The sequence below is a fragment of the Scophthalmus maximus genome, chromosome 13 (assembly GCF_022379125.1).
Source record: "Scophthalmus maximus strain ysfricsl-2021 chromosome 13, ASM2237912v1, whole genome shotgun sequence".
In the NCBI taxonomy this organism is placed as follows: domain Eukaryota; kingdom Metazoa; phylum Chordata; class Actinopteri; order Pleuronectiformes; family Scophthalmidae; genus Scophthalmus; species Scophthalmus maximus.
The window spans coordinates 15,491,456-15,503,686 of record NC_061527.1 but is presented as its reverse complement, the minus strand read 5'-3'; the positions used below and the strand labels follow the sequence as shown (position 1 = coordinate 15,503,686).

General features: G+C 41.4%; 1 protein-coding gene across 1 annotated transcript; it reads right to left on the bottom strand.

The window, feature by feature from the left end:
• Nucleotides 1-1,407: 1,407 nt before the first annotated feature.
• Nucleotides 1,408-10,831, bottom strand: abhd17ab (abhydrolase domain containing 17A, depalmitoylase b). Its single transcript, XM_035648171.2, has 6 exons — nt 10,699-10,831; nt 9,862-10,228; nt 8,764-9,134; nt 6,906-7,100; nt 6,136-6,315; nt 1,408-4,511 (listed from the first exon to the last, which is right to left on the bottom strand). Exons 3-6 carry the CDS (start codon nt 9,126-9,128, stop codon nt 4,286-4,288), a joined length of 966 nt encoding a protein of 321 aa, XP_035504064.2. The 5' UTR covers nt 9,129-9,134; nt 9,862-10,228; nt 10,699-10,831; the 3' UTR covers nt 1,408-4,285.
• Nucleotides 10,832-12,231: the final 1,400 nt, after the last annotated feature.

Here is a 12,231-nt window from a genome sequence, read left to right as displayed (position 1 = left end):
CTAGAAGTGGACATGCAATTAAATTTGTGAGATGTATACAACACACAGGGCAAAATATGCCTTTGCAGGACAGGTGATGAGAAACAAAACCAAGATCTAAACTCAGCAGACTGGCCTCAAATAAACAAGGCAACACAGAACTATAGAAGGAAATGGGAAAGTGTGTTTTGCTCAAAGCCGTGTAGGTTTGTTTGTCACATCACACTTTGTGACATCATATCATCTCTCATACCATCAATTCATCTAAACAAGCAGACAGTCTTTAGAGGTCATCTGCAGCCTCGTGTCACAGTGAAAGTCATCAGGACACAAGGTCGAAGGTTTACACTTTGTTTTCTCTCCTCATCCAGGCCCTTGACAATCTGTGGTTAAAAAAGCCATTTCAGTAATAGAAATATTAGTATGTTTGTGTTTGATATACAATACACATGTAGTTCTCTAACAAACTGATATACAGTACAGTATGATCATAATCAGTGGTGAGCTATGGACATAGATGTTAAAGTTTAAATGTAAATGTGAAAGAAAAATGTTCTGCTTAAGTCAGGGGGAAAAGTATTTTTGCTGCAGGGCCAGATTAGGCCCCCAGACCACTAATTGTCCACTGTAACGGTTTACCGAACAACAAGTTGACCACATTCAAAGGCAGCTCTCCAATTCACAAGTCGTACGGGTTCTGTTGTTGAGAACAGGCACGTCCAATCACATCCTCTGATGCATGTCAACATAAAAGGGTTCATGTGCTCAGGGCTGGCGTGTGCACGTCTGTGCATGGCGCTGGTAGTGTTCGATGCAGTGGGTCAGGCTGCACTAACTCTGCCTCAGACAGAGGGATGTGCCGCCGCAGCTGCTTTTAATCCGTAAGAGCATTTGAGTGGGCCAACAGATTGTTTATGTGGTCTACTGAAAAAGAGCTGGCACGGATGTGTGTGTGCGCGTGTGTGTTACGGGGGAGAAGGGTGAGTGCAGCTTACAATCCATCTGTCCCTGTTTTCCCACAACTCAACATGGTGGCAGGCAGTGACGGGACGCTGGGACAGACCCGAGTCCCTGTACTGATTTGTTGAAACTTCTTTTCTTTGGGCCACAGACGACACCAAGCCCGTCCCAACACACAACTCTACAAAAAGAGAAGAAAAAAACAAACAACCCAAACAAACCAGGACTAATTTACCCATCAGCCTATTATTCACCGAAGTCTTCCCTGGACGTGTCCTGTGCTGCCCTGTGAGGCCCTTGACTACAGAGAGGTCTTTATTCACGAGGGCCAGGCCTGTGATGGGGGCAAAATTTGGCACTTAATGAGACATGCAGGATTAATTTGGATTTCTTTCTCTTGCAGATTAGAGCATATCTTTACTGTAAAAAAGGACCTGTAAGAAAAAAATACCTTCAAAAAGAGCCATATTAATTATCAATTTGCAAATATGTTTTATTAGCTTCATGTTTTCTTTAATTCTTGGAAATTGACAGAATGCTTCAAAACTAAAAATAAGTCAGCATAACAAACAACAGAGAATAATGTGTAATGACAAAACTGAATCACGTGTGTGACGCCAGAGATCCAAAAATCTGTCTGAAGCTCCAGTCATCTCACCGTCTTCCTCCCACACACTGGATTGTTCTAAACATATCCCGACTCATTGTATTGCTTAGTTGAAGTCCCTCCACAAAACCCAACATCTTGGTCAAGTTATGTTATTCAAATTCTGTTCTTAGATATTCGAAACCAGACATGGATTAGAACATAATCATATGAGCAGTATGCATTTCATTTGCATCTAAATGTGTAGTGGTAAAGTAAATCAGATCAAGCATATAAATAAATAAAAAGTTAGTAAAAGAGCTTAAAATTCAACATTTCTGTCTTTGGTTACAAAGATACAAACATGAAAAGCAGGTACACTAGGAAAAAAAACAACACATAATAAATCCAGACTTTGGTTCATACATTGACAAGAAAGCCTGAAAATCCTGACGCGTCTTTGAAAACAATCCAACAAGAAGAGTCGTAATCTCAGCTTTCAGCTACGTTTCACGATGCAACGCTCGAGGTCTAAAGTTCAGATCTATCAGTTCGTCAGGTAAAACAACTTTTATCCATGGATACACCAACTTTGGAAACGGCTTTGAACTTCAGTGGCTTAGTATTACTGAGAGTAGCACCTTTAAGATGAACACTTCTATTTGTCAGTGAGAGTGATGGAGTGCAGCGAAGATCATGATTAATCTCATTAGTCACCCCTGAATTAATTCAACGGGACAACCAGCTGACATAATCTGGTAATAGTTTGCTTTAGAATAAAATAGACTACATCCGCAGCAACGTTTTTGTGAGATTTCCCCAAATAATCAGCTCAAGAAGAATATTCCACAACAAAAACGTGTTGGAGAGTTTTCCACGCCAGCAGCTAGAAAAGATACTGTACCACTACTGTTCTCAATTCTGTGGCAAAAATCAATAGTGTTACCAAGAAGTTGACAGTAGACCAAAGAAGACAGACTGGTTTTAGATAATCACAGCCCATTCGCTGTTTAGTTTTCCTGACAATACAGTTGTAGAAAAGCAATGTTGTTGTGTTAGATGATATGTGACAGAGCCAATCACTGTCCACCTAATTTCTAATGTCAAGTGCAATGTGATAAAACGTATTCCTGTGCTTATCTGCATTAGGGTGGGAGTGATTTGTATTACTAGAATCATTCATAATTAAAATTAGACAATGGCTATAGTTATAAAACACCAAAGTTGAAGTTTTAAGATATTATCTGAAAGGACAAAATTCCCCCTAAGGATGGAGAGCAAATGACTAAAACTGTGACCTACTAGTGTGAGACGTAAACAAGACTAAAACTTAAAAGAAAGGGCCAACGGACTCTCAGATATTCCACTCAACAGAAGCGCCGGAGGTATTTTCTTTCTGAGGCTCTTGAACATTATCCTTCAACACAGCCAATCTCGCTCCATCACTGGGATACAAATGTGTTCCAGCACAGATTGGAGGTGGTACAGAGAATTGATAGGAGCAAGAAAGACGAAAGTTAAGGCTTTAACGGCTCATCAAACTTAAAGTTTGCTCCTTTCCTCAATTTGGGATCATAGTTTGGTTTGTTACTTTCATTAAGATTAAATGGTGGATGAATATGATTTCACAAATCTTTGCTCTAGTGCACTGTATGTAAAACAAAACAAAAAAAGACAAATGTGGAAGAAACTGACCCAAATGTCTAAAGGAAGTTTACCTGAGCAAAAGGTTCAGTATGGTGAAAACACGAAACAAAAAACCCTTCATGCATCATTTTCATTTTTCCCAGGATTAAGAGCCGTTTTGGCCACTTCAAACTGAAATACATGACAGGGACTGGATATAAACTCCTTTCAATGTGATGCATATCAAAAGCATACCACTAAAAACTCGAAAATATGGGCAAATCACCCCCTATGAAACTGAATTTATCGGATGGCTTTTCTATCAGACTGCATTCAGTTGTACAGATGCTCAGTGTGCCTCAAGGTTCTATTCTAAGTCCAAATGTGTTCATATATATATGCTTCCCCCTGGTGACGATACAGTATTTCTTTTGATGTTAGATGATACGCAGTTCTACCTCCCTATGAAGTCCACTTCTCATGATTAAAAGCTTAATATCTGTAAATGTCCTTCAGCCAAATTCTAATAAAACAAAAAAAAATGTTGTTGGGCCTTATCATGTCACAAGGAATCTTGGTGTCATATTTGATAGTAATTTATGTTTTGGACAACATGTCATAAAGCTTTTCTAATCATCCCCTTTAAATTCTGTCCGACGTGCTTTACCATCATCAACTTGAATAAACAGCAGAAATTAAAGTAACACACAAACTGTGGGCAGGAAATTTGACAAGAAACTTTCTATGTGGACCACAATTTAACTGACCTACATGATCATTTATCAACTTGTTTTTCTGTTAACTATTTTTCAACATTTTTTTCGAAGTCTTTTTTTCCTGGCACATATTATTGCACAGAATAGGATTATATCTGCTGCCGCCTCACACGTGGCAGCTTTACTGTTGAAAGTCTCTGCTAAAAAAAAACCTGTCTAAATGCTACTTGAGTCTTGAGGCATACTGTGTCCCAAAAACAGAGCACTACAGTATGTGACTCATTACATCCTCAGGTGCCATGGTAAGTTGAGAGATGCTTTAGTTGACTCTTGAAGCCATTTCCATCTCGGACAAAAAGAGGTGAGGCTTTAAGTGGAGTAGGAAAAATTGTAATGACGACGTCTGTGCTGGTGACGGTCAGACGTGTTGTATCGCCAACTCCTGTCCTATGAAGCGGCGTAGGCGCTCAAGATACTGACTGTATAATTCAATGTCATTGTGTCCCGCTCCCTCAACCCAGAGAGGCTCCACGGCCTTGGGGCAGCGCTCAAATAGAGCCAGGCCGTGGGAGAAGTCGATCACTTCGTCCTCTGTGCCGTGGATGATGAGCACCGGAGACGTGATTTTGGACACTTTCTCGATGCTAAAAGAAGAAATGAAGAAAGACAGGATGTCAGGTTTTAGAGTCTGCACAAGCCACTTCCTGAGTGTTGTTCAACTGGACTCATAAGGCTCTCGGTCCATGGGTCAAGTCATAAGGTGTGACACCCAGATGAAAAGTCAGTGAAATATATTATACTGTAAAACAAAAATATGTATATATTGAAAAAAAATATATATATATGTCTAGGCTGCAAATATTAATTTGCTTTGGGCTAAAAAACATATTAATTGTTTTAAAAGTAAATACTTTTTAAATTTGTTCAGCAAAAGCATGTAACAGTAGTGATAAATAAGGGTCTTATTGCGTGGGTGCTGATAGATGATCATATGTGCCGACCCGAACATGTCTCCAACACAGATTGTACATTATACAAATAAATGTAAATCTTGGGCCTTAAACTTGAACTAGTTTATAGATTTTGTCAATTTAAATGAACATATCTATTGCAAAATGACATAAAAACAAGACGCCTACTTTTGCCGCTAACATTCACAAAAGTAAAGCACACAAACACCAAAGACCATGGACATGACATAGGAAGGTGGGATGCCAACTGCCCTCTCTGAATTTTAACTTAAAGATTGCTTTTAGCAATGAAAAGTGCTCTATAAACATATTTATTATTATTATTATTATTGAACAACAGGCGAATGCTTTCTCAGCTCACTACCAACACACTGTAGAACAGTTCCCTACCACCTCTGCTCCTCACTCATCCGTACTGTACCATCTGGGAATAGACTCTGCGTTAAAAGGCTGACGTTGGCTGCTACTGACCTTCGTCAGACTCAGCCACTAAAACTAAACTGGCAAGAAGAACAGAAGGAACAGAGCCATTCTAATGATAGCACCACTCTGAGATGTTATTGTCCGGCCAAGGGGAATTGTTTCGTGGCCAAGGATTAAAAATAAAAAGTTACGGCACACAACAGTGAACACTCACCTGCAAATCTCAGAGAAGGAGGTTGGAACATAGATATGACGCATTAAAAAAAAATCTCTGAAGGGTACAGACCCAAAAAGTACTCATATTGGAATAAATAATTCCCATAGCAATGATTCCTATGATGTTGTTAACAAAACCCTTATGACAAAGAAATGTAATTGAGGCTTGATATTTCACAGTTTAACCATAAAGTTAATAATAAATAACTAAATAAAAATGAAATACAAATATAACAAAACATATAGCACTGAATGAAGAAAATAAACATAAACTCGTATTATTCATGGTTTATTCTGTGAAATAATCTGCAAACACTAACGCAGATACCGATTTGTCTGTGAAAGCCTCATATTGTCATAAACCAGTTGGGTTCTAATAACTTAGGTCCAATTTTTTTTGCCTGAATACTGTACTTCCACTAGAAAAGGATTGTGCAATGTTGTAGGTATTTTCCCGGATTAAAAAAATAATCCGTATAGCCAATTACATATTTTGTGTAACATATTGCTAACACCATGAACTAAAACACAAATTGAAACTAATTGAATTTCAATTTTAAAACAAAAAAATAAAATGTAGGAAAGAATCAAACATTTTATATTTGAGGCTGATGAAGAGACTTGATGAAGAACGGACAAACATTCAGAAGAGACTTACTTGGGGAAAGCGTCAAAGCAGTAGGTTTTCTTTGTGTCAGGAAAGGCCACTCTCATGCCAGATGTTAGAGGTGAGTGAAGAACCACGGCAGCGCACTCGTAGCGTGATGCCAGGTCTACAGTGGGAACTGTACCGATGCTCTGTCCGTACAGGATTATATTCTCTGGGCTAATGCCGTACCTGGTTCAAACCAAAGAGACAGAGAAAACCTCATTATATGGGCCTGAACATACAGCTGCAAAATCTAAAAGTATTTAATTTTATTGACAAGTTAAACCCAAACGTAAATGCAGCACAATCTGCCCTTAGTCATTAATCTTTAGTTTTATATCCTCTCAGGGTTAAAGCCATATTGAGGCAGGTTTGCTAATGAGACACTTTATCGCACCTCAGAGACGTGTCCCTCTCAGTCTCCCCTCGCCCCCTCATCCATCATCGCACTTTTTTTTTTTTTTACTCCTGCCACATCTATCACTGCTTTGATTTACCCTTTTAATTCAAGCTCTGTCTTATTCATAAGTACTGTCGTCTTCATTCACCCCTTCTTCACATCTTTATCTTTATTTGACCCTCTCCTGTGTCCCTTAATTTTTCACTCCCGTCTTTCTCTTCTTACGAACAATCTATCCCCATTAGAATCCATCCACATTTTTAACGTGGTTTGATTTGTGCCTAATCCCTACAATGTGGCCTTTCTCCACAGAGCAAGACAGTAGTATAATAAATCATCCCTTGAAGGACGTATATGGGCCAATTATGTCCCGACGTACCGCGTGCGCAGGGCGTGCCAGGCGGCGTCGATGTCCGCGTAGAGGTTCTTCTCAGAGGGTTTGCCACTGCTGACACCGTAGCCAGAGTAGTCGTAGGAAAAGATGTTGCAGTTGATGCGAGTGCCGAGTCCGATGTAGAAGCTACTCATCTGGCCAAGGTCGACTGCATTACCATGGGAGAAAAGTACTGTAAACCTGAGAGCAGACACAGATAGAGAAAAGGTTAGAAGACAGGCCAACGTATATAGAGCTAAAGACAAAGCATATCTGTTATTCTAGGAAATATAGTATATTTGGAGTCTATAGACAATTCTCAACTATTTTGTGAATCCCACAGAGATGTCCAAAAATATTGACTTGGGAACTACTAACATGAGCTGGTTAAAAGATCTTAGGTTACAGGGCTTGGAGCCTCGCGAGTTAGTAGCTCCGTTACTATATTTTGGGGGCGAGACCATGTCGAGCCTAAAAAAAAAAGTTGATAAGAGAATCAATTAAAACCAATCCTAAATTGAACCGGCAGCCGATGAAGGGAGTCAAGCATTGGGGCATTGAGGGCTAAACACCGGGTGTTGGTTACAATGCGAGCAGCAGCATTCTGCACTAGCTGAGGTCGAGACAATGAGGATTGACTGATACACGTGCAGATGCAGAAGTCCAAGCATGAAAACACAAAAGAGTGAATAAGCTTTTCTAGGAATAGCTATTCTATTCTTCTATTCTACATGAAGTGTTAACAGTAAGACACTCATTATATATATATATATATACATACATATACACACACACAAACTCTATCCACCAATTTGTCTTGGTAACTCCACTGATTAAAACCTCAAATAAGCTGTTGCTGGGGTAAACAAAGCATGGTTACTTAGACTCCACACCAGTTTGTCTTTGTCTAGAAGTGCAGCATGTTGGACGATTGGTTTACCACGATTGCCTCACGTCAAATGACTCTGACTTCTAGACATTTATGTACAACCTGAGAAGCCATCCACTATAAATGCAGGGTATTCTAGCCCTTGCCTTTTATTCATGAGTGCATGTTGTTGCTCTCCAGAGAAATCTGATATGTTTTCTGCACACCAGCCGTTTTGAGATCCTCCCTCAGTGGTTTTGTTTTTGAACACATGTGGCCAGTGGCTTCGCTCTCGGCCTTTCCACTCAGAATGTAGCATGAGAATGTCTCTGCCATATCAGGTTGAGTTTGGATTCATTTTTTGTGTAACACTAGAGAGACATTAATATGCACACAGGCTGTAACACAAGCATATCTATTTCTTTTTAAGTTATTTGGTGCCCTCAGCAGCACATTGCAGCAGGAAGAGTGTCAAACAGATCTAAAATACTGTTTCCTTTTTCGGGCAAAATGATATGATCACTTTCCATAAAATAAAAAAAACTACCAATCACGAACAGTAAAGTCAGTGACAGAAACCTAAAGGATACAAAGCAAGATAGCTGAACGTTTTTTGTCTCTGACTCACTGAAAACTGATATCTTTATCATGAACCAGAATCCCCAAGCACGGGGGCGAGTCAACATTCAAGTTCCTACAGAGCACAAGATTAAAAAATAAAGATAAAAGAAACTGTTAAAATGGATGGCAGCGATGCACTGACAAAGCAGGAAGAGAAAATCTTTGAGTCAGCTGAGTCAACAGGGAGAAGTACAGGATGTAGGCCTGGGTGTATGCACAAGAAGATTCACAAGCAAGGTCTCACTGTGGAGGAAGTGTGGCAGACAGTTGTACAATGAATGAATGGAAAAGGTCAAGCAAGCTGAGATGAACAGTATAAAATACAAATAATCAATCGATCAATTAGAACTGATAAAACACTTTCTAACAACCTACCTGGCATTAGGGACACAGCGAATGTACATGCAGCCGACCCGGTTCCCTCGGCTGGATCGGGCGAGGAACACCTCCGTCATGTCCAGCTCCCTCTGCGAGTACTGAAACTCTGCTCGCTCCGTCAGGTGAAGCTTCCACCTTCCCTCCACAGCCCCAGCCCCTCCACTTCCAGCGACGGACGCTCCACTCCGCGCCCGCAGGCTCGGCGTCCCCGTTGTCCCCGTCGAAGCGGGGCCAGCCTCTGGGTCAGGGAGCAAGGTGTACGTGGGCTCAGGGGGCAGGAAGGCGAGCTTGGCTGCGATGCGGCCGGGGCAGGGCGGGCAGCAGAACAGGCAGCAGAGCTCACCGAGAGACAGGCCATTCATCCTTCACTGTGCAGGAGGAGGAGGACAAGAGGATCAGTGTGTTAATGCGTCCACATCGTCCCAGTGTTGACACAATGAGACACTTATGACAATGACACATACAAAGCACACAGTCAAAGTGTGGCACAGGAAAACTGATGAAATAGTAACATGTCAAGACAGTAAGCAAAGAGATGTGCAGCATTTCATGAGTACTGGCTCTATATCAATAATAATAATTATATATATATAGCTATATATAGCTATTTAATGATTTTAATATTTGCTGGTTAAACCATATAAGGATGCAACTAACAATTATTTACATTTTCTGATAAATCTTCAGAATCTTTTCTTGGTTGATTAATGAGTTGATTGTAGATACATTCAGGTCAGAAAATACAGAAATGTGTCATGATTTTGCCCACAGTGCCTTCTTCAAATGACTGTTTGTTTGTTTGTTTGTCAAACAATCCAAGACCCCAACATATTAGTTCCAGTATTAGTTCAACGAATGCATGTTTGGCATTTTTGCTTGGAAACATTACAAGTTACAATCATATAAATCATGAATGTATTTTTGGATCATCAACTTCCTTGTTTAAGCTCTTAAATGATGCTGGTAAACTTAATAAGTCGTGTGCAGCTCCTCACTCCAGCCTTTGGAATCATAATCACTTCAACATATTTTAGAGTTAACAACCAACAGAAGAGTCGATCCATCGGGTGAATCCGACAGCAGCAGCAGACCTACCTGTTGAACCGAGGAGCTGACGTGTGAAACACTGAGCCCAACACAAACACAGAGCAGGAGGACGAGGAGCAGGAGGAGGACGAGGAGGAGGAGGACGAGGAGCAGGAGGAGGACGAGGAGCAGGAGGAGGAGGAGCAGGAGGAGCAGGACTTCTTCCTCCACTTCAGTCAGATCCAAACACAGGATACTGTCAAAGTGGCCGGTCAGCAGCAGGAGCAGGCGGTCAGCTGACTGAGGGAAGTGTTATTTACTAAGGCCCGGCCGTGCTTCGTGTCCGCGTCGCGTCCATGTCGTTCACTTGCCGAGTGAGTGACGTCCTGGTGAGTTCCTTCAGTGTTGGCGGCGGCTCCGGAAGCGGACTCGACCTCTGAGTGTCAAAAACAAACTCTCTATGAAACACCCCGTCAATGTGTCTGTCCGTCAATGTGTCTGTCTGTCTGTCTGTCTGTCTGTCCGTCTGTCTGTCCGTCTGTCTGGCCGCCCGTCAATGTGTCTGTCCGTCAATGTGTCTGTCTGTCTGTCTGTCTGTCTGCCCGTTTGTCTGTCTGTCTGGCCGCCCGTCAATGTGTCTGTCTGTCTGTCTGTCCGTCTGTCTGCCTGCCTGTCTGTCCGTCCGTCAATGTGTCTGTCTGTCTGTCTGTCTGTCCGTCTGCCCGTCCGTCAATGTGTCTGTCCGTCCGCCCGTCTGTCCTTCTGTCCGTCAATGTGTCTGTCCGCCTGTCTGTCTGCACCAGCTAGCCGCGACCGCGTCACAAACACGACCGCTCGGCAGAAAGAACACGTCGCTCGTTCGCGGAAGCCCGACGCGGAACAGCGTCACGACACCGTGTCTCCCACCGTGAATCCACCAGAGGACGTCACGTCGCCGCCGTGTCCTCTCTGGCCTTGTGTCATTTAAATTAATCCATGGACGTCCGGTGTTTTGCTACTTCTCCGCTGTTTCGCCGCATCCGGAAGCGACAGCTGACAGGATGCCACGTGACAAGTTTCCATTGGACTCTTAAAGGGAACTCGTTGTCAGTCGGACGCGCTTTAGCTTAACTGTTAATTTGCACCTTTGAAGAAAAATAATTTAAAAAAAAAAAAAAACGTAAATGGCGCAGTGACCCTTGCTCACGAATCACCACAATTCCTTAGTTCTGGTGACTGAAATGATTAATTTTGTGTGTGTGATAACAGTACTAGACAGGAATACATGGCCTGGTCCAGTGGACCTCTGACCTTTAGGGCCCCTGGGCAAGAGTCTCTGAATGAATCCACTGTTAAGATTCCCTGTTTGAAAGTCCAAGAGGTCATTTAAAAGAAACAAAACAACCACAAGATGATGAGACTCATGACCATGAAGAGCAAATAACAACAAAAAGACAAGGCGAGTGACAATAACATCAACACGAAACTACACCAAATGACCATCGTTGCCAGGGGCCCCTTTTCTTTTCCCAGGTACCTATTTTATTTTTCAATATTATAATTAAACAATATTATTGTCAATAGAAAAAAACCAAATGTTAACCATGAAATTCATGATTTACATAGCTGAACAATCATCCCAAGTTTTTCTCTGAAAGGACTATCAGTCTGTAAAAGGAAACCGATCATTCTGTAGATCATTTTGTAATGGAGGTGAATATATAAGATACACTGCAGGGAACAGAAAACCGCAGAGCTGCTCTCAACACAAGTTCCCTCAATGTGAAAATGATTGTCCCTGTACATAATTACCACTCAAGAATCCCCATAAACTCCTTTTGAATTTGAATGCTCCACTCGCGGTGAAAGGGAGGAGGAATTCAAATCAGAGCCAGAAAACAGTCCCAGTCTTGCCGTGTCCATCATCATCCCCAAGACTTTCACATGAATCCTGGTTAAGGCCAATGTTCCATTCATGCGCCAGAGTAAGACTCGACTAGGTCCAACATGATTTTATTTTTGCCCATAAGCCATCCATTACTGCCCCCCTCCAATCTCTACATCTGGTAAGTATAGGGTCACCAACTACAATAATATATTGTATTACCTACCTCTGGCAGTATCAGGCCATGAAGATATTTTTGGTTGCATCTGCCCAACCTCTGTCCCAATACAATTAATGTATTTAGTTTGTGGGGCTCATAACATTCAATGCAAATATTTAGCAAAATTACAAGAATTTATTTAAGTAAATTCTGATTGTTTGATGAACTGAGGTATATACATAAACTGAAAAGCAAATACTTTTAAATTATTTGCATAGTTTTAATTCCGAGCAGTCATGTAGCAATTCCTGTTTCAGCATATTGTGAGCTGTTGTGCAGAATCATTTGTGTCTACGTGGTTTTGCTGAGTCTGAAAACAATATACTAGGTTAAAGTACAAAGCAGTGAGGATATA

Coding starts and splice junctions, on each gene's coding strand:
- abhd17ab (XM_035648171.2), bottom strand. CDS start 9,128: ATGAATGGCCTGTCTCTCGGTGAGCTCTGCTGCCTGTTCTGCTGCCCG. Junction 7,101..8,763: donor CGCTGTGTCCCTAATGCCAG/GTAGGTTGTTAG, acceptor GTCTGCTCTCAG/GTTTACAGTACTTTTCTCCC. Junction 4,512..6,135: donor TGCTTTGACGCTTTCCCCAA/GTAAGTCTCTTC, acceptor TTCTTCTTTTAG/CATCGAGAAAGTGTCCAAAA.